Source organism: Gastrolobium bilobum, unplaced genomic scaffold (genome assembly GCF_033153095.1).
Source record: "Gastrolobium bilobum isolate Gb01-03AN ecotype WA unplaced genomic scaffold, APGP_CSIRO_Gbil_v1 utg20853, whole genome shotgun sequence".
Lineage (NCBI taxonomy): Eukaryota > Viridiplantae > Streptophyta > Magnoliopsida > Fabales > Fabaceae > Gastrolobium > Gastrolobium bilobum.
This window is the reverse complement of record NW_026899901.1, coordinates 35,966-57,075: the sequence shown is the minus strand read 5'-3', so window position 1 is coordinate 57,075 and position 21,110 is coordinate 35,966. Positions and strand designations below refer to the sequence as shown.

At 34.0% G+C, this 21,110-nt stretch overlaps 2 protein-coding genes across 3 annotated transcripts; one reads left to right on the top strand and one right to left on the bottom strand.

Annotated features, from left to right (window-relative positions):
- Nucleotides 1-206: 206 nt before the first annotated feature.
- Nucleotides 207-7,055, top strand: LOC133294129 (NEDD8-activating enzyme E1 regulatory subunit AXR1-like). Of its 2 annotated transcripts, XM_061492783.1 has the most exons (15): nucleotides 207-281; nucleotides 1,259-1,431; nucleotides 1,519-1,682; nucleotides 1,921-2,031; nucleotides 2,410-2,489; nucleotides 2,661-2,811; nucleotides 2,890-2,983; nucleotides 3,444-3,532; nucleotides 3,818-3,891; nucleotides 3,996-4,158; nucleotides 5,140-5,225; nucleotides 5,338-5,421; nucleotides 5,522-5,702; nucleotides 6,594-6,691; nucleotides 6,777-7,055. In XM_061492783.1, the coding sequence occupies exons 1-14, from the start codon at nucleotides 244-246 to the stop codon at nucleotides 6,675-6,677; spliced, it is 1,572 nt and encodes a 523-aa protein (XP_061348767.1). In that variant the 5' UTR covers nucleotides 207-243; the 3' UTR covers nucleotides 6,678-6,691; nucleotides 6,777-7,055. The 2 variants fall into 2 exon arrangements, with proteins under 2 accessions (XP_061348767.1, XP_061348768.1); XM_061492784.1 differs by lacking the exons at nucleotides 6,594-6,691; nucleotides 6,777-7,055 and adding an exon at nucleotides 5,916-5,982.
- A 1,235-nt stretch (nucleotides 7,056-8,290) lies between these two features.
- On the bottom strand, nucleotides 8,291-15,434 carry LOC133294132 (protein RRP6-like 3). Its single transcript, XM_061492787.1, has 13 exons — nucleotides 15,202-15,434; nucleotides 14,743-14,982; nucleotides 14,525-14,623; nucleotides 14,154-14,237; nucleotides 13,937-14,023; nucleotides 12,693-12,813; nucleotides 11,944-12,125; nucleotides 11,817-11,855; nucleotides 10,712-11,214; nucleotides 10,152-10,626; nucleotides 9,831-10,002; nucleotides 9,365-9,674; nucleotides 8,291-8,431 (listed from the first exon to the last, which is right to left on the bottom strand). Exons 1-13 carry the CDS (start codon nucleotides 15,421-15,423, stop codon nucleotides 8,359-8,361), a joined length of 2,607 nt encoding a protein of 868 aa, XP_061348771.1. The 5' UTR covers nucleotides 15,424-15,434; the 3' UTR covers nucleotides 8,291-8,358.
- Nucleotides 15,435-21,110: the final 5,676 nt, after the last annotated feature.

Below are 21,110 nucleotides of genomic sequence, written 5' to 3'. Positions count from 1 at the left end.
TAACTATAACTCAACGCCTCAACCTGTCCCGTAGCAGGTTAAACTCATTTTACCATGGGGCGAGTTGAAGATAATTTGGGGATTGAAAATCTCAACCCAACTCGATCCATTGTCACGAGTTGACCCGGGCTCAACCCACATTGGCAAGACTAGCCGAAGCGATCCGCAGAGACGTACACACAGAAGCGTTAGTTGTAAGCAAGCTAGTGTCAAGAAAAAACAGAGAAAGGTCTCAACTCAACAATGGCAGAACCCAAAGTTAAATACGATCGCCAACTCAGGTACTTTACCTCTCGCATTCACTTCGCCCTACCCTAACTACTATTTTCTGAACTAATTAACTAACTAACATAGCAAATCCTACGGCGCAGAGAACTGATTTTTCTCCTGTAAATAATTGAATATATGGATTATCAATTGTTCTATGAATTGATTCAAGTGTCGTGTGTGTTTGTTTGTTCAGCGAGAATCTACTACTTTTAATAACTTGAATGCGTCGATGATGACTCGAAGTCCACTCAATGTTGTTTATAGTCCTGTTGTACGGTGCTAGGGATTTGGTAATTTCGATAAAGTTGGTTGAACTATGAATGAACTGGACTTGAGTTTTCTGTGTCTGAGTTGCATCTTTGAATTCAGTTGCTAGGGAATTGAGTTATCCAAAAGAGGTTGAGCAACGATCATTCTAGTTTTTTGAGCTTTGTTTTACATGCTATTGTAATTGATTCCTATTGTTCTCCTTCTTAACTCGTAGCTCAGTGCTTCCTTTGTTGTGAGATTTTGTCTTTTTGTGTGTGGGTTGAATTTGATGTATTCTGACATATGAACTTATTTTTTTTATTTTTTCTATCTGCTCGTCCTACTTTTTTTTCTTCCTGTTTGTATTAGGGTAGAACATGTCTTTTTTATTAGCTTCTCTGATATTAGATTTTGTTACTGTTAGTATATTGCTGAGCTGCCGGGTTGTTGAAGCTCGATTAATCAGTTTCTGTTTAGTTGAGATCTGTTAGATTAGTTACAGATCTGTTATCTGTTAAGTTTGTTTAGTTAGGTCAGATAGCTTGCTATGTAAGCTTATCTTGTTGCCAATATCTCTCTCTCTGGTTCTATAGAGAGATTCACTTTCAGAAATAAACATCAGAAACATACTACACAAGAACCGTGTTCTCTCTCTCTCTCTCCTCTCAACACTAGCTTCTCTTCACTCTTTCTATGAGGGGACAATCTATAAGACATCTCATCCATATTGAAAATGCAGAATATGGGGTGACCAAGGACAGGCAGCTCTTGAGAGGTCTAGTATTTGCTTACTAAACTGTGGTCCTACTGGTTCTGAAACTCTTAAGAATCTTGTTCTTGGTGGAGTTGGAAGCATCACTGTAGTTGATGGATCTAAAGTTGAAGTGGGTGACCTTGGAAACAATTTTTTGGGTACAATATCTTATTGCTGCATTCTGTTTTTTTTTTGTTTTGTGTTTATGTGTCTCTTTTAGTCCTCATTTTTTTTCTTATTTGTAGTGGATGAATCAAGCCTTGGGCAGTCAAAGGCAAAATGTGTATGCTCATTTCTTCAAGAGCTGAATGATGCAGTTAAAGCAAAATTTGTAGAAGAGTATCCGGAAGAATTGATTGAGAAAAATCCTTCATTCTTTTCTCAATTTACTTTGGTTGTTGCCACACAGGTATTTTACTATAATGCTAACAACTTCTATAGGACAAAGACTTTTCACTTGGAGATTTGGTGCAATAGTTGATTATGTGCCATTCAAAATTATGATATTCTATCTATCTTTCTGCAACAAGGAAACCTATCAATTGATAATATATCTCAATTATAAATTCAGTTTAAAAAAAGCATATTGTTTTACATATTATTTTCAAGTGAAATCTCGTTGATGCTACTCTTTGATAAACTTTCAGCTGGTGGAAAATTCAATGATAAAGCTTGACAGAATCTGCAGGGAGGCGAATGTTATATTGATCTTTGCTCGCTCCTATGGCCTTACAGGGTTTGTTCGAATTAGTTTGAAGGTAGTTTGTTAAATGGATAATTTTGTATTCACAGTATATTTGATGTCACAAGTTCAAGGAATACTCTGAAACCTGGGGAAGCATTATATTAGTTTTTATCACTATTGTAATTTTATTCTGATATTTGACGTGTAAATATTAAAAGAGATATAATAAAAATAATTGAATGTGGCTATTTGAAAAGTGGTATTAAAAAGTGGAGGGATATAAAGGCTAGAATTGCAATAATTGACTATCAGGTTGTGTAATTTTCTTTTCTAGTCATATATATGAACTAGAAAGCTGAAAATACCTTTGTTATAAACAATAAACATGTTATTGAATATCTACATGATTTGTATGCTTTGGTTGATTAGTACTTTTTGTTGGTTTTGTTAGGAACATACTGTGATTGAGTCAAAGCCTGAGCATTATTTGGATGATCTCCGGTTAAATAATCCTTGGCCTGAACTCAAGAGGTATAGAGATGTTTTGCTATATTTTATTTTTTTGGTTAATTTCCTTTATATTGAAGGTCTGGTATTGCCTTTATTAATTTTACCCTTCAATCTGTGTAATTGTTATAAAGCTGAGACCATAGACATGGTCCTTTCACAGTCCTACTTGATGTTCTCATTGCTTGTGTAAAGGTTTGCGGAGAGCATTGACTTGAATGTGGAAGATCCTGTGGCTCATAAGCACATACCTTATGTTGTCATTCTTGTCAAGATGGCTGACGAGTGGGCCAAAAGCCACGATGGTAGGCTTCCATCGACCAGAGAAGAAAAAAAGGAGTTCAAGGTTCGTTGTTTAATCATTTAGCCTTTTCATCCACTGCTGTTCTAGTTATGTGATTAACTTTGGATGCGAACTATGTAGGAGCTTCTTAAGGCTGGGATGGTTGCACAAGATGAAGATAATTATAAAGAAGCTATTGAGTCCTCATTCAAAGTATTTGCTTCCCGAGGAATTAGTAAGTAGATAATTTAAGATCAATTGATGGTAACTTTTGCCTCTGCCAATCTTCATTTTGTGAATGACTCTATCCTTTTTGTTTTCTTGGATAAGAAGCATAAGAATGTATTATTTTTTGTGAGCTTATTTGGAGGTTTAAATTTTATTGGATCCTTGGAAGGGTTGGTGGGAGACAAATAAGATTAAAGAAAACTGTTAACTCTTCTTTTAAATGTCATGTAATATTATATTAAGGTTCCAAAGGTCTATTTGTTAATGTAAACTTTCATATTTTTCCTATGAAAGTATGGGAGACGACCCACACTTGCTATGGAAGAATGTGTTTACACTGGTTTAAGGATGGTTTTTTCATTAAAAAATTTGTTAATATCAAGAACTTTGGCTTTTGTGTGGACATTTACACCCCCAGTCCAATCAAGATTTTGAGACTTATTCTCTAATGCTATGTACTTTTTCAGGTTCGGAGTTGCAACAGATATTAAATGATAGTTCTGCTGAAGTTGACACTAGTTCATCAGATTTTTGGGTGTTGGTGGCAGCTCTGAAGGTTGGTGCTTCTGGCTTTGCTTCACTGACCAGACTTCAGATACAGTAGGCTTCACTTTGATGTGGAGAAATTTTTTTGTGATATTTGATATTATAATAAGTTTTCTTATTGGATGGTAATTAGTCAGAACTTGTGAAATTGAAAGATTGGAGGATTATAGAAAATTGTTAAAGAGTTTGTCACTTTGAACCTTTGACTACTTGTTCAGTTTTGAACTGGAGAACTATAATTCGTGTTAGTGTTCTTGGTTGTTTACTTATACTTTAGTTTCTCATCATTTTGCAGGATTTCATTGCAAATGAAGGTGATGGCGAGGCACCTCTTGAAGGATCTATACCAGATATGACTTCTTCTACTGAGTTAGTAGCCAAATCTCTACACTTATTTTCGGAGTAATTTTTATTTTCTCTATAAAATAAAGATCATTACTCTATTTACCTGAGGTATATCTACCGTCCTACAGGCAATATGTGAATTTGCAAAATATCTATCAGGCTAAGGCGGAGGCTGACTTTCTTGTAATAGAACGGCTGGTAAAAACTACTTTGAAGAAAATTGGTAGAGATTCAAATAGCATTCCAAGGGCAATAATTAGAAGCTTCTGCAAAAATGCAAGAAAAGTCAAAGTAAGCATGTGAAGTCACAGATCAAGTTCAATTTAGATTGCATATAATGAATGTGTAATAATCTCCTTTTTTGAATAATTATTTGTTTAAATTTGTTTAGTTACCAAATCTCAATGTTTCATAAGGTCCTTGATTCTGTAAATATGATGTGCAACCACAATGTTCCTTTAGATTTACATCCTGTATACTTGACTGTCTTTTTTACTTACCATTCTCAAGTTTTTTTCTTTTAAATGAAATAGAGATTATGTATAACCTACGTAAGTTTTTTTCTGAAGTGTGATTTAAATTAAGCCAATGCTTCTAATGAATTCTTTGAAAGACTGCTTACTTAATTCCATCTGTATGCTGCAGTTATCTTTTTCTGTTTGTTTCAAGTTAAGATTTCTATTGAGCTGGTTAAAAAAATAATTGTACTTTACTAAAACACCAACCTTTGCATCATTAAAATGGGATATTGAATCTAATTGATAGTGTAGAAAGTCAAAGCTGATGTTATGGTATAATATTGCACAAATGCAACAGCAGTCTATTATCGCTAGGGAGTGCGGCTCTGTGAATGCTTGTACATGAAACAAATAAATTTTTTTAATATTAAATTGTCTTTTAAAAAGAAGTTTTGGAAAGTGAAAACGATGTAGTGGAGGAAGAAGATGTGGAAGTGGGGTAGAAAATGCTTTTAAAGATTTATATAATGAATATATAAAACGATTGCAGTGCTTTTGATTTTTGGGAACCAAAAATATGGTTTGAAAATTGCTCCGACATCTCTTTCTTAATGTTAAAGTATTATGGCTACTATTATTGTTGTTGTTGTGAATGGATATCATGTAAGTTGAGCATGGCAAGTAGAAGATTGCAAAATACTTATTGTCCCCCAAACTTCTCTCCTGCCCCTGCCATTTGTCTAATATTAGAGCAATTGCAGGATTGTAGATGTTTGCCAAGTCTTCTGTATAGATTCTAATCTTTATTTTGTAGGTTTGCAGGTACCGTCTAATTGAAGATGAGTTTAATTCTCCAAACCTACCCGAATTACAGAAGTACCTAACTGATGAGGACTACAGGTTATGTCCATTTTATAATTAATGCTTCTGGATGATATTCATTCTAAGAATTAGTATGTGGAGAAGGATTTTTCATGCTGAAAAGCTGGTTTCTTGTTTATATACGTGGCAGCATTGCTGTGGGAATATATATTTTGCTTCGTGCTGTTGACCGGTTTGCTGCTAACTACAACAGTTTTCCTGGACAGTTTGATAGGTAGTGCCCCACATTGTTGAAGTTCAAAATATTTTCCTTGGTTTTATAATGGGACTCATTATTGAGGTTGGTTTTTGCTTATATGGTAATTCTTTTGCAGTGCTATGGATGAGGATATCCCTCGATTAAAGAGCACAGCTATTGGCCTACTCAATGACTTGGGATGCAATGGTGCCACTTTGGCTGAAGACCTTATCAATGAGATGTGTCGATTTGGAGCTTCGGAGCTTCATGCTGTTGCTGCTTTGGTTGGAGGAATTGCATCGCAAGAAGTGATCAAGGTTTGCAATTCTAGCTCAACTTGAATAGTTTTGTTTGCAAGCTTTTATTCTCTTGGATTGTTTGCAAGCTTTTATGTTTTATACATGAACTTGGCCATTTGTTGTATTTTCGCATCCTTTTCAAGGATCCCTGCTCTTTCCACTAGGGCCTAGAGAGGGTGGAGGAGGTTTTTTTTTTTTTTTTTATAATTTTTAATTTGTTCCTTTATGCAGCAAACATAAACTAGATGGACCCAATGAGCATAGGCCGGGTCTTGGCCAAGTATCCAGACCCAGATCCAAACCCATGTAGGTAACAGATTTAAGCCCTGACCCCATACCCCAATTACCTGGACCTAGATCCGTTATTTTCCCAATTATCCGTTCGCATTTACATTTTTTAAGAAAATTAAAATAGAGTTCAATAGTGGCATTTGTGAACGATGGACATTGCAATATAAGAAATTAGTAATGGCTTTTATGAGAACTCTACATAAAAATTGTGTGGGTGCGTATATGCCCAAAATTAATAGCAGATAAAATCTTCTGACGAGATCATCATCAACTGAAATTCTTTTGGAAGAATTGGGGGTACGAGAGGTTGTTAAATAATTCATGAGCAAGTCAATTCAGTACTGATAATGGATTGATGTGAGGGCGTCAGTCATGCCATGAAATCTATAAACTTGAGAATAAGGGTGTTGTTCGCTAACTGGCTTGGAATGGTGCATGTGAAGGTGAATATCTTTATTCCAAACTCTTGTGTATGTTTACATAATCAGTCCCAAAACTAGGATAAAGGAGGGTTTGGCCTGTCTCAAATGCATGCACAAAGGAATTTTGTTTTGTTTCTGTCCTATTTAATAATAGAATCTTTTGAGTTAGGAATCATATTACTTTTGTTCCTCGCAGCTCATAACAAGGCAATTCGTGCCAATGTCCGGAACCTACATATTCAACGGCATTGACCACAAGTCCCAGCTGTTGTCACTGTAACTGAATTTACTGTGGTAATACTTTAACTGACTGGTACGGCTTCTTAACCCCTTGGGTAAGCTTTTTATCCTGACATAATTTCTAATGGTGTCGATGTAGATTTCTATTGGAAGATTCCTTGGTTTAATGGTGTGAACAATCGTCTATACGCTTTTGATGTATATTTTCTCGTTAGGAGGTGGCACTATACGGAAATTTTGTAACTTGCTCCGGATGTGGATGTCAGACAGGATTACATATATAGAGAAAAGAGATATTTGGTTGCGAAAATGAAGAGACCGCCTTATTAAATGTTGTTTATGTTGTAATTTGAAATTTTATTTTAGCTCCAGCATTCATGTAATATCAGGATAAATCATATTATAATGCACAAAACGGGACCATAATTTCATATTGATCCATCTAACACTTAATTTATTTACATCAATTCTATCCAAAACATGAAAAGAAAAACTAGAATGCTTTATCTGTACCTACCATTAAATGCGTAGCATACAATTTTCTAAAATCTTAACCGTATCACTAATATCTGTATGAAACGGTATAAACCGGCTTGTCGGATTCATTATACTCATTACAACTTAGAACTTAGAGCATGTTTGGTATATAGTATATGATAAGATCTGATAGTATAAGATCTGATTAATTTTTAATACTATTTTGCATTTGGTACGGTATTGTATAAGATAATATCTTCCAATATTTTAAAAATTAATATATTAAAAAAATTATTTTAATATATTAATATTGAAATGATATATTAGTTCTTGAGAATTGTACTTTTAAGCAACATTAATACATTAACCTCTTATCAGATTTAATCCTACTCTCTTAGGCTTGATTAAGTTATACATTATTTTGATGTATAAAGGAATTTTACTGTATAAGCTTATACTATACGATGGTCACATCAAACAATTGAAAATGTCATAATATATAGTATAAGCTTATATTATCAGGTTTTATACGTCTCACCAAACAGGCCCTTACATCAGGCATTTTACACGCATATGTAAAAGATTAAATTCCAATGAATACACGACTAGAGTCCATTCTCCTTCACGAAAAATTTACCATTGATACATATATCTATTTTGTTAAATGTATTGATTCTTCAGAAAGCTTTGTGTAGAGCAATAGTCAACTTTTTCACTGGTTGTGCACCTGAACTTAGGTAAGGTGCTTTCTTCATAGAATTTGCCCCTCGTTTTCAATTAAACACTCTCGAGGCGATTGAAAACTGTGACGTAATGTTTAGAGAACAGATGTCACAACGTTGTTCCATTGTAATTTCATGAGAAAGCTTGTATTTTATATGCTCGAATAATTAAGCCACAGGCAAAAATGTTCTTACAAGCTACCTGTGCTTTTGTTTATTTCCCTTGTAAGTTGCATATAATTTTATTTCTTGTAGACACATTGAAGAGTGAAGAGAAAAGAGAGGTCTCACCCACTCTAATTTGTTTGCATGAGACAAAAAATTATCTCTAACTTATTGGAGAAATATTAAACCCAATAAAAAAAAAATGACGACTAATTGAGATTAACATGTTTGTTTTTTGTAATTTCTTCCTATTACAGTTATGTAATTATTTAGAAGAGTACATGGAAATACCGAATGAGGAAGTGGAGTAGCACATTGAAATAGAAAATATGCATGTTACTTATAGGTCGTGCAGAGTCACTCCGAACTAGCAGCAGACACTATTCTGTCAGGATTGTATACGCTGAACTCGCCGAAGTCTCTCCTTCCACTGGCAAAAACAGTGTCCCAAATCAAAGCCTTGGGGAAAGGAATAATAATTCAGTTGCCATACATATTAGTATGTTAAGTGCATCATAAATAACTACCTAATAGCAGTAAAACCAGCATCAATAGATTTTTCTTTTGACAGGTTAACTGAGAATTCAATCTCATTCTTATATATGAAATTAGAATACACTCTCATAAAAATAGCTCCATCTCTTAATCTCTCCTGAAAAATAACATATCATTTTTAATTTTTCTTTTACTTCATCAAATTTTAAACTCAATTTTTTAAATTAATTATGTACTTTTCTTATAATTTTAAGTGCATATATATTACCTGATTTAATTACTGCATCACTTTTATAATTTTAAACGTTTTTTCTTTAAATAGTTTTTTAATTTATACTTTTTTTAAAATTACTTGGATTTAAAAATATCCTTACAAGTTACAGCTCAAGAGATAGTTATATTTACGAAATTGATGACAACTTTAAGCAACATATATTACCTTAGAAACAGACCGAAGTTCAGAGAAACAACAGCAAATGTAAATGACTAAACGTGAAAGCCGCATTTTGTTTGTGAATATTCGTGATTTATGAAGTATGAACTTAATTTAAGTCTATTTTGCATTAACTTGACAATGACTTCATCTTTCCTACGTCTCAATTTATCAAAAAGAAAGATTATATATTTATAGAAGATAAGTCTAACCTACAGATTTGATTGACAACGACTTCATCTTTCCTACCTCTCAATTTATCAAAAAGAAAGATTATATATTTATAGAAGATAAGTCTAACCTACAGATTTGATCAAAATAACAGATATCTTGATCATATGAAATATATGTTTATTGAGCATAAATTAATGATGCAAGTATGACCATTAGTAGTTAGAAAGTAAACAAGAGGAAAAATGAATTATTATAGCATACCTGTGTTTTACATCCCAGCCAGCAGGAAGAAAACGTGGATTTACAGCTTCAACAAATACTTGTCTCCATCTTTGACAAAACTCTCGAATGCCATCTTCACCATACTCCTTCAGTAAATGTTCTACAACTTGTTTACCATGAGGTCCATGTCCCAAGAGTGATAGTTTTGAATTATGTTTAACTTGTGTCGATTCTTCAACCTGGGGGGGATAAGACAAGTCACTAACTCCATTTGGTTGCCTTCTGCTCAGAGAGCTATTATCAACATGTACAGCAGAGTCAGTGCTTTCATTATAATCTGTAGTTTTATCTGCGATGGTATTTCCATTTAAAGTGGCAGAGACAGCTCCATCAACTGCAAGATCAGAAGCTAAAGAGGGGTTTCCTAAATCATCTCCATTTGCATATGAATCATCAAGAGCATCAACTTTCAAAGCATCCACCTTACTCATTTTGGGCGTGCAACCAGCATGATTCTCCTGTTCTGGCTCTGCAGCAGTACTCCCTATGGAATGTTTAAAAGAAAACCCTCTCTTCTTCTCAAATCGTCTTCTCTCATGAGGGCTCATGCCAACTTGCAAAGCTCTCACTAGATCTTCCTCCGATATCTCCCTTCCTCCATAATATCTCTTCACAATCTGCAAATAAAAGAAACTTATCCATTCGCAGCTGGCTTTATAACCACATTTAAGCTCGGTTCAAACTATCAAATTGACTATCAACAGGTAAGGCTCTACAGTAGTTATGTGTCATTTAGCAACCAATAAAGACAGAAATATGATCAAACCTCAGTCAGTTCTTCACGGCGATTCAGAGGCATTCTTGGTCCATGGTATAGAAGAGCCATAGCAGCTGTTCGTAACTGTAATGGAGACACACCTCCCTCCTCAATCTGTTTTTCAGTCTCTTGCCCTGGATGAATTACCCTGCGAACATAGAGAGGAATCCCAAATTCAGCAGCTATTTTTCTCTTATACTTCTCTGCAGCAGCATGGGCAACTTCATGGCAATCCACACAAAGTAGGACAATATCATGTGAACGATGGCTTTTCAAATGCTCTGGGAAATGCATTCTGTAACATGATGGGATTATTCGGTACCGTAAGTAGTGATTTCCTTCTCCACACCCAACGCATATATTTTTCTTACTCTGGATATAAAAATCATTGTCTTCATCCTCTGGGCGGCCTTTGGGTTCAAAAAGAAGCATTATACCTGGTGGGTCCTCCTCAATAAGTTTTGCGAGATCCCGACTAATGTACCTGGAAATTTGAACATTAATCATGGAAAAACAGCACCTTTTAGTCTTTCACAAATGGAATAAAAATAAGTGAACAGTGCACAAACCATTCAAGCTTCTTCCTATCACAATAACAAAGCAGCCTCCCATCATTAGCAAATATCCGGCAATTGTGATAAACAGGAGATTTACAAGAGAATTTTTGAACAAACAAATCTCGAGAAGCCTTCCGGGAAAATTGTTTAGGATTTTTTAGGCCCGAGTGTTTATAGGCTAAAGTAGGTCTCAGGTTACTGTTAACCAATAAAGCATAATTAAATATAGAAAGTGGACAACTCCCATTTTGACCTAGACACTTCTGAAGAATCACTGAATAAATATCATCATTGTTAACCAATTCATTTAAAAGAAGCTGATAGATATCACTAAGGTGGCTGCAAACAACAGGAGAAGGGGAAGGGATGAAAGAGTTGAGACCCATTTCCACATTGATATCAGTCTGAGCTATGGTGTTGTATATTTCAGAGTGACATTCTGGAGGCTGACTTGCCAAAGCAATAATCGCCTGGTCTGACAGTACATATTTTAAGCTCTCATCATGAATACGAGCCTGAAAGGATGAACATACCACAGAATAATCAGCTTATGTTACTAAAATATAATTTTCTGACATCAAATAGAATACGTTCGGCACTACATCAAAAATTGTGCAGCAATCAACAGAATCTTGATAAATCAATTTAGTTCATTATCATTATAGACATAGTTACTTAGTTTTGCAGATTCTTTTGGGGATAAATTATTGCAGAAAGAAATTTAAGCCTAAATACTTCTATTAGTATCAATAATAACTTGACAAATTATCACCAATTAATAACTGAACAAATGTCAAGTATTTTCAATTGTAACAAACTTCAACATATAAAAGCAATTCTCACTGTACTTAGTTAACCTCCACTTCTTTTGTCCAATATTACTCAAGGTTTTATTATGTCTAATTGCATGAAATTATGTTACCATAATTTCAAGAAGCATGTTGACATCTCTCAAATGACTATGAACTTAGGGTGTGAAATTCTGTTCCATCTACTAATTTGCAAATTTAGTTAAAGCAATCTTCTAACTCAAGTAGACAAAGAGTGATATTTACAGTAATAAAACTGTTCTTAAATAGTAGCTAAACTTAAGAAGCCTTTGTGTATTATAACTAACCATCATATCTCTCCATGTGCACAGTTGCCTCACAATATTCTGAAAATGTAATCAGATCATCGTTAGAACAATATATCCAAGTATAGACCACTCACGCTAATTCAGATCTTTACAGGAAGTAGCAAACCTGGGTTTCATTGGAAATTGAAGGAAAGCCTTGACTGCTCACATGACGTGAAAGTAATGATAATGCAGCAGATTCTCCGGGAGAAACTTCGATCTCCTTTGTGAAAAGTTGTAAGCAAGTCATGTTTGAACGCCGACTAGCCTCGAGAATAAAATGGAATTTGTCATCAGACCAACTGTTTCCTGACAAAATAATAAATTCAGAATTTCGACACAATAATATTAACAAAGAAAGGTCCCAAAGAGTTGTTGAGTTGATAAATGGCAAAGAAAAAAGCTCATTTCTTTAGTTAGTTCATAAAATTTATCCTGGCAAAATGATTAGGGGAACCCCACCGTGCAATAGGCTCCCCCCCCCTCCCCTGCGACTTGCGAGGGTAGAGGTGAGGGTTGATTGTACCCAGCCTTATCCTTACAGTTTTGCAAAGAGACTGTTTTTCATACTTGAACCCATAATCTTCTAGTCACAAGAAGCAACCTTACTGGTGCTCCAAGGCTCGCTCTCGGCAAAATGCTTAGGACCATACCATAATTATGGTTTGCAGATCTTGCACCTCTCAGGTATAAAAGAACCTGCTTATTTCCATAGCCACTGATTTTGGGGCATGGGGAAGATATAAAGGAGGATAAAGAGAACTTGAAGAGGTAGGTTTTCAAAATTTCAGTCTACTTATGCTTAATATTTATTAGAGAAATTTTTGGTTTCTATTTTTTCTCTCTTTCATCACAATATCAGACAAGAAGGCATACCGTTGTCCAGTTGTTTGAGTTCGATGATTAGACAGTTTGCAATATACAACAGATAGTGTGCATCTGTTCGTGCATAATGTACCATTTCAGCAGAGAGAGGGCGCTGTCTCCAGTCTTCACGCTAAATTAAGCATATAAAAGAAATATCAATTGAAGTCACTAACTAAAAAACATCCCAAATAATTCACCAAAAAAAATAAAAATCCCAAACCCAGAATAATAGGATTGCGTCTTATTTAGAACATTTTACTATGTGAAAGTAAAAAAAGTTTGCGAGTTCAATTCATTAATGTACCTCAAACTAAATGCCTAGCTGCCTACATCATTAACAACTAACGTAACAAAATTTTAAATGATTCATTGCCAATGTAATTGTTGGTACAATATGATTCATTGCTCAGATGACTACTACTGAATCAATAGAAAAGGGAGCTTTTCTAATGTATGATTTAGAAATCTCTTCTTCCCAGCAGGAGCAACCTCAATTTTAATTTAAATAATGACCACAAGAAATCGGAATAAAATTATTATCTGAATTACACCACTCATAATTTTTGTTCTTGCATGTCTCCTCAAGATTGCCAAAATGAATTCATTATTCAAGTTTAAAGCTACATCAGTTATTGTCTTCTTTTTACACACTTCTACTATTTCCTGTTTTAGTTCACTAATTCTAGTATAAATTCACCATTTAAGCTACATTCAATTTTAGTTTTTTTTTTTTTTAACATATACTTCCCTGTCTCAGTTCAATAAATTCAAGTCTTAATCTCAAATGCCTGGGGTCAAATTCCTTTACAAGAAAAAAATGTAATCCCCATTACCAAAAAAATAAAAATAAAAATTTTAATCCCGTGCATACAAGAAAATTATGATTATGGTTAATCTGACTATACAAGTGAAAAAACAGAAATTAGAAAGAATGTTACAAAAGCTTTTTAAAAGAAAAACAGCACCTTGAATGGAAGAGTAAATTCTCCCATTCTAGATAAGGCACTCAAGAAGTTTACCATGCTTTGGGAAAAGCACATAGGATGCCAGAACTTTATAATGTGCTTTTAATGCTCAAATTCATTCTAGGTTGAATTCAGCCTGCTATTCATTACATGAATATGTGAAAAGTTAGGTATTACATTGTACTTAAATATATTCATGCTAAATAGTAAATACTTAAGACTAAAACTTTGTTGAAGACAATCAATGAACGCATCCAATGGAGGAGATCAAGGACGATCAGGTCAAACCTGTAATAATTTATTTGTTGTCACACCACAGTAAGTTTCAAGTAAATAAGCAAGCGACTTCTGTGGTTTTGACAGCACCTCGCATGCCTGCAGTACATGAACACACATTGATAAAACAGAAGCTGCCAGTCACTACCACGTATGAGGAGAAATTTCTGTACTGTATATGGTATCCAATACATGGCCAGTTGACATGATAGCAGCATGAATAGCTCACCTTGGAAGTATCAAATAGATTAACAACGTATATATGGAAGTCCCTCTGTAGCCAGAGAACATCGTTGTCAGCCCCATGGAACACCTATCCACAAATTTTCCATTGAGAAAAAAAAAAGAAGAAGAAAGAAACTGCAATAAACATACTTGGACAACGAAAGCACAGAGGAATAAATCAACTAAAATATTTTCAATAAATAATACGCTTTAATCCCAAATTTGTGGCACATGCTACATATATAACAAAAGAAAAAAAACATGAATTATTCTTACAATATATTATAAATTTTTTTTATTAAAAATAATAAATTTAGGTTTAAAAAGAGCAATTTATTGAGAAGTTTAGAAATATGGTACCATTCACTTACATACTTTACAAATTGAAGGGTTGGCAAAAACTGGGCGAAGAATTCCCATGAAATCATGCAGGGCAATTGTGTCAACCAAATAATCTTTCTGCTGCGTAGAAATCTGCTTGATAACATAAAAAATACACGCGTATCAAAACATTTATCAAAAAAGAAAAAAAAAAAGAAAAAATACTAGCATAACGCAATTAGAGATGAGGGTTGAAAGCACCACAAACTTACTTGAACTAATGCTGTAAAGCCTAAAAAAGAGCGTAAGCTATGTTGTTCTGTGTCCACAGCAAAGAACCTCTCTTTGGTCAATACATCGACCAGTTGCTTTAACTGCATCTCTGTATCGATCCAAACATACGAATCATTCATTTCCATGTCCACGATCTCAGTACCAAGTTCAATTTCAGGCTGAGGATTTTTCAACAATGCCGTAATCTCTGCCTCAAACGGATGCGAATTCGAAGCACTCTCTGTAAGAAAACCACTAAACTCAGCTTGATCTCTATAATCTTGCATAGAGAACTCAATCTAGCTTTCAGTATTCTATGTTTTTTTTTTTTCAAGAAATCTAGACTGAACCGGACTCATCAACTTCAATTTTCTATCCTGATGCAAAAATCACACACACACACACACACACACACATAAAGTCTTCAAAGAATCGAAGGCATGCGAAAACACGAAAACAAATGTACCGTTGCTAGTGGAGTCGTTGAGATTCAAGTGCTTGAACGGAGTGTAGGAATTATCAGCTAAGAGTCGCTTAAACGCATACTGTGGTTTTGGTTCAGAATATAAATAGCACGAACTCGAAGGGGACTTGTGCTGCTTGCGCCTTGAATGGCGTCGTGCGGTGTAGAAGATGGAGATGATAGCAGCTAAAGTAGCGATCGTGAATGCCACGCGCATCTTGTTTCCGTTATTGATTTTTCTTCTTCGTTGCTTTGACGTGGTAGAGTTTGGGGGTTTTAACTTTTAAGCAGAAGGCACGGTGGAGGCGGTGACCGCTCACGGCGGCGGAGTCTAACTTCTGAAAGTGCTGTTCTGGGCTTATGTGGCAAATTTTGTTGTTGACACTTGTAATTGGGCCTTTAAGGGTAAAAAGCCCAATTTAGACTATGTTATTGAGATTCTGCTGAGCTGGATTAGGGCCCGAAAGTTAATCCTTTACATTGTTTTGGATCACATGTAATACTGAGCGGAAGGGAAATGAAATAAGTTCGTTTGCATGCTCGTCTGGAAGGTCTTGATGCGGAGCTACAAGATAATCACAATAATGATTTGGAGCGAATATACAAATAACCTTTAAGGCGAGGTTTGCTAGAGAATTTTTTTTTTTTTATCTTGAAAAATAATTATTACCAGAATGTAGTAGAAAATATATTGTACTAAAATATTATTAAAAAGCTGTTTAGTAAACGTATATTTTTCCGGAAAAATTAAGGTTATTTTACTTAATTTGTGTTTGGTTGGTTACGAAATATTAGTGAGAAATTACCATTCAAAAATTCTAACTTTTTCGTTCTCGAAGACAAAATGAAAGACAAAATGAAGGTCAATTTTGTCTTTAATTTGGCGCTTAATTTTTGGTTCCCCGCATAGTGAAAAAATCCACCTATTTTATGAATATCATATTTGTTATACAGTACAAAATTTATCACACAAATATTTTCCCGTAAACAAATTTCGTCTAGAAAGTCATCAGATTTGAGCTACCAAACATTGCTAACATTTTTCCCTACCTGACTTTCCCCACTCAAAAATAAATCGCATAACAAACGTGCCCTAGGGGGAACTGAATAACATATACATTAAATTAAAGAGGAACTTATCTGGTTTTAGCGTTCAAGATGTAACTCGATTGTGAATGGAGATAGAAATACAAAATTTTATCATGCTTCCACTGTTACGAGGAGGAGGCTTAACATAATTATAAGTTGTTTGGTATGAAGATTTTTTTAGAATTTTTGAGAAAGTGAGGTGAGACAAAAAAATTTCTAAGATTTGTACGAGAAAACTGAAAATATTTTTGAAAAACTTTTTTTCTCCATAATTTCAGTTTTAAGTACATAATCCCAAACGAGAATGATTCAAGCAAACTTCAAATTTCGGTGTGTGGTCATTGTTTTTAAAACTTAAAATCCAATAATTAGTGCCAAGGTCCTCGAGAAGACTGAAAAGCAACACCCAATATTTGGATTCGTCAAAAGGTAAAGATAAACTACCACCACTGCCCTTGGATTTGTCAATGCATTGGACCTAGTCAGGTTAATTACGACCCTTAACAAACCCCGGATAATGCATTTTTCTTCTTGATTAGGGACTTTGTAGTAGCTGAAATTACTCGTCCTATATAGCTGAAATAACGGAGACAAAAGGATCATAGATGATAGCCAGTGGCACTGGGTGAAGTCTGAGTGCGATCTCTTGCTAAGCTGGGACTTGTAATAAGATGAGAATGATGGTAATTTGGATTTGGTGGAGAAAATTATAAAAATGTCATTTTTTATTATCTCACTGGGTCTGTTCCCCACTATGAAAAACCGACGAATGACTCTTCTTGGGCTAAAAAATTTGCAGGATCAGTCAAATAGAGCCCTTTACTGTAACTATAGTTTGTCGGCACATAGCTACTCCAAAATGAGACGTGAAGGAAAGTTAAAGCACTGATTGAGATGTGAAAATACTAAGTCACATCTCATTGTAAAGTTACCATCTAGAAATTAATATAGCAAACCACGATGAAAAAGAGAGAATATAAAAGCATTGCTTCCAACTTCAAATTTTGTGTTTCTAGTTTTTACTCATGCAATTGTTTCGTATTATACCCTAAATTCAGGCCTTTTGACTCCTTTGGCGTGAAAAGGAAGCTATTTTATCTTATTAATTCAAAAATAAATAAATTGTCAAGATAATGCAGTGAGACATATACAAGAGGTGTACGCTCAAGTCACGCATGAGAATAGCGTATTTAAATCCAGGATAAGAATAATGCACAACTTATTCAAAGATGAGTGTGAGCTTGTCACGTGTTGCACTATAAATTTTGCATTATCTTATTCGTGACTTGAACACATACACTCTATGTGCATCTCACAACACGCATCACGTGGCAAGTTTGATCCCGCTTTTGCACAAATTGCATATTTATATCCGATTTGAATGTGTATACCTTCATGCTTGATAAAATATTTAGATTTCGAATCAATTCTGGAAAACATTTCCTTTCTCACATTGTAATGATCATGATCATTTTTCACAAATGCAATTACTTCTAAAATCAATTATCAAAACCAAAACTAAAGGGGCATTTAAATAATTTAAGGGAAAAACTAATATTATGTAACATGATGTAAAGTTTTTTACCCACTCATCTATTGATTTCCGCACCATCACTTTTTATTTTTTGTTTTTATTATATGTATGGGATCCATGTACATTTTTGTTTGAGTATGAAAAATTATTTAAATTATGTTACATGATACTAGTTTTACCCATAATTTAAAGCTTGAGACATGTAAGAGTAACAAGGTTAGCAGATTTTTGTACTAACTTGTTACTCTGGTATGATTGTTTTATTTTATTAGCTCCTTACCAAAGACATCGCTGTTAATAATGACATGTCGCAACATGTGTAATTCGTTACTGAAAATTACTCAATATTTTCATGGTAGTGACTGATATTGACATTACTTTTTATTTACTTCATTATTCTCACTCCTGTTACACTGAACAAATGAAAAGTCCTTACTGCCCTAACTTTTAAGAACATACAGAATCCGAACTAGGAATCTGCGCCTTTGAATCAATGTGGTGGGGGTAGATGGAACTTGGAAGTGTGACACCATTTCTCTAGCCCCCCAAAGGGAGCACAAACACATAGGCCACTTGAAAAGGAAGAACACTTGTGGCATTTTATAAAAGGCCCAATTACGTAAGGTTGTGGGTCATACTGACCTTCACAGGTCCATAATTGATAATGAATAATCATTGAATGGCCTCATTTAATGCCGAACGGTGGGTATCTGCCCCTGTTTGTTTCCAGGGGGAAATGTATATCATGAAAATCACATTTTTACACAAGTACTCAATTTCTATTAAAATTTCTTTCAACTTGTAATAAAGTCAATTCTATCATGAGAATCGGCAATAAAGTAGAAGAAATAATTCAGTGATGTAAGGATTCAATATTTTGGGTAGCTTGGTTTAGTTAGTTGAACTAATCAATCCTATCATGTAAATGCATAAAGTAAAAGAACTATCTAGATGGGTATATATAGCCCTTTTTGTGTTTGGTCTATGAATGTGAACATGTCATAGCAACGCAATTTAGGTTTCTTTATGTCTTTAGAATGATTACCATATCTACAAAAAAGTTGGGTGTTAAGTAATTATGTGGGTCCTAGAGAGCCCTGTTCAACACCCTTTATATTTGTTTATGGTAGTTCTTCTATGAAAATTGAATCATGGCACACTGAGTCCCGCAGCACGGAGATCACAATCTTAAAAGTACAAATTGATTAGAGCAATGAGGACAATCATGCTTTTATCATTTTATCATAAGCCCTAATTGCCAAAAATATTGTCATTATTTCTGCATAGTAGTAGGAAGGTCATTCTAAAATTAGAAATTGGCAAATTATTTATGTTATAGGACCATATGAAAGACTTGGGCTCTGTTGTTTTCAAAAATAATTTTTTAGTTTTTAGAACAAAAAAACAAAAAAACTCGTTGGGTAAGGCCTGTTTTGTAAAAAAAGTTTTAAAAATTGTAACTGTTTTTTTTGTTTTTAGAATCAAATTTAGAGAACATGTTTGGGTTGTTTTTGTTTTCTGTTTTGGTTTTTAACTTTCAAAATAAAAAAATATAGAAAACAACTGTTTCCATAATTATTCTACAAAACAGTTTTAAGAACAAAAAAACCAAAACACAATCAAACAGACCCTTATATTCTAAAAGGCCTGAGAAAGAGTAACAGAAAAGGTAGGTAACACGAGCAAAAAAAAAAAAAATCTTTAATTGATGTTAATTCTAATACGACAGCTATGAACTTGGACATAGACTTTCAGAAGAGTCATCTAAGATTCAGAATTCCATTACACAAAAGTAAAATTCTATAAACAAGAGGTAAAACCTATAAGTATAAACACATTTTCTCTTTTATTATTATGGTGTCACTGTGCATATATATCATCCCTTTGACAATGTCATTATTTTGTGCATAATAATCTACTACCTCAAATATATCTATTTTATAAATATCAGAGAGAGTCAATTCATTCAACATAAATAGACAATCTTGGACTAGATATCTCTGTCTTCAGTACAAAACACTTTCTTTAAAATTCGTTTGATTGATCACTGTTGGGCACCTTAAGGACGAGATTACACTTTCTTCCCCTTCTTTCGAGTGCGCACATAAACATAGAACCTTACTCACTCTTGTTTAGAAAGACAAAAGAATCCTCGACCTATTGAGAGTGTGAGTGTGAGCCAAGGCATTTTTAACTTGTGTAACAAAAGCATATGCACTAGCCACCAAACTACATTTGGTCTCGTCTCGTGGAATGGCAGCTTTGGGTTGCTTCAAGAAAGAATGAAAGGGTAGTACCAGTTGTGCATTAAAAGTGAAAGAAGAATCCTATTACAAGCAACTAAGCATCTCTCTCCATGACCATTTCCACACCATATAGCTGGCATTTCATTGCTTTTTTTTTTTTTTTTTTTTAATTTTTTTGTGCACAAATTCATTTAGTGATCTCTAGTAGATTCAAATTGGGAACTCTCGATTTTTGACATTGCTCTTTCTGATAGTTCTGATTATAGGTAGATGCGAATTGCATAAGTATCGAGATATTTAAAAAAAATTATTTTTTCATCTCATCTAAATATATAGGAGATCAATGGTGGAATCAAGAAATTGTGAGAGGACGACGAATTTAAAATTTATATCCAAATTTTTTTTATATTAACTTAAGCAGAGTAACACAGTAGTGGATCGATGTAGCTAAATTTGAAGAACTCTTCATAATTTCTTCGTACATAAGGAATAATAAAGACGTAAACAGGTAAATTTATGTTAAATTATTTTTCTTTTATATCTGAATGTAATTTAAGATAAAAATTAAAAAAAATTAGATGAGGGTATCTCCCCTCTAGCCTCTTTTGCTTCACCATCGCAAGAGATAGTAAAAACCATATTATTTATGTTTAGGTGTACTGAGAAAAAAAAAAAGTTAATGCAATCTAATTCAAATTCTTTCATATCATATGTGAATGATAAGTAAATGTACGGAAAATAATAATGTGACTGTAATGTAATTTAAGCAATCATTTTCCTATAAGCCTCGTCCTTGCTAATAATGACAAATACAACTTGTGACCACACTCATTTAATTGTTCTGTCCAAGTGTAAAGTCTATCATGCAGGACACATACTTGAATTCAACATAAATATTAGTACAAAATAATTTAATTAGTCTCTGTTTTCAAAAATAATAATTTAATTAGTCTATCTCATTGTTGAATTATGCATAATTATTCTTTAATCTTGCATAATAAACTTAAAATATTTAAATAATTACAAATCCATAGC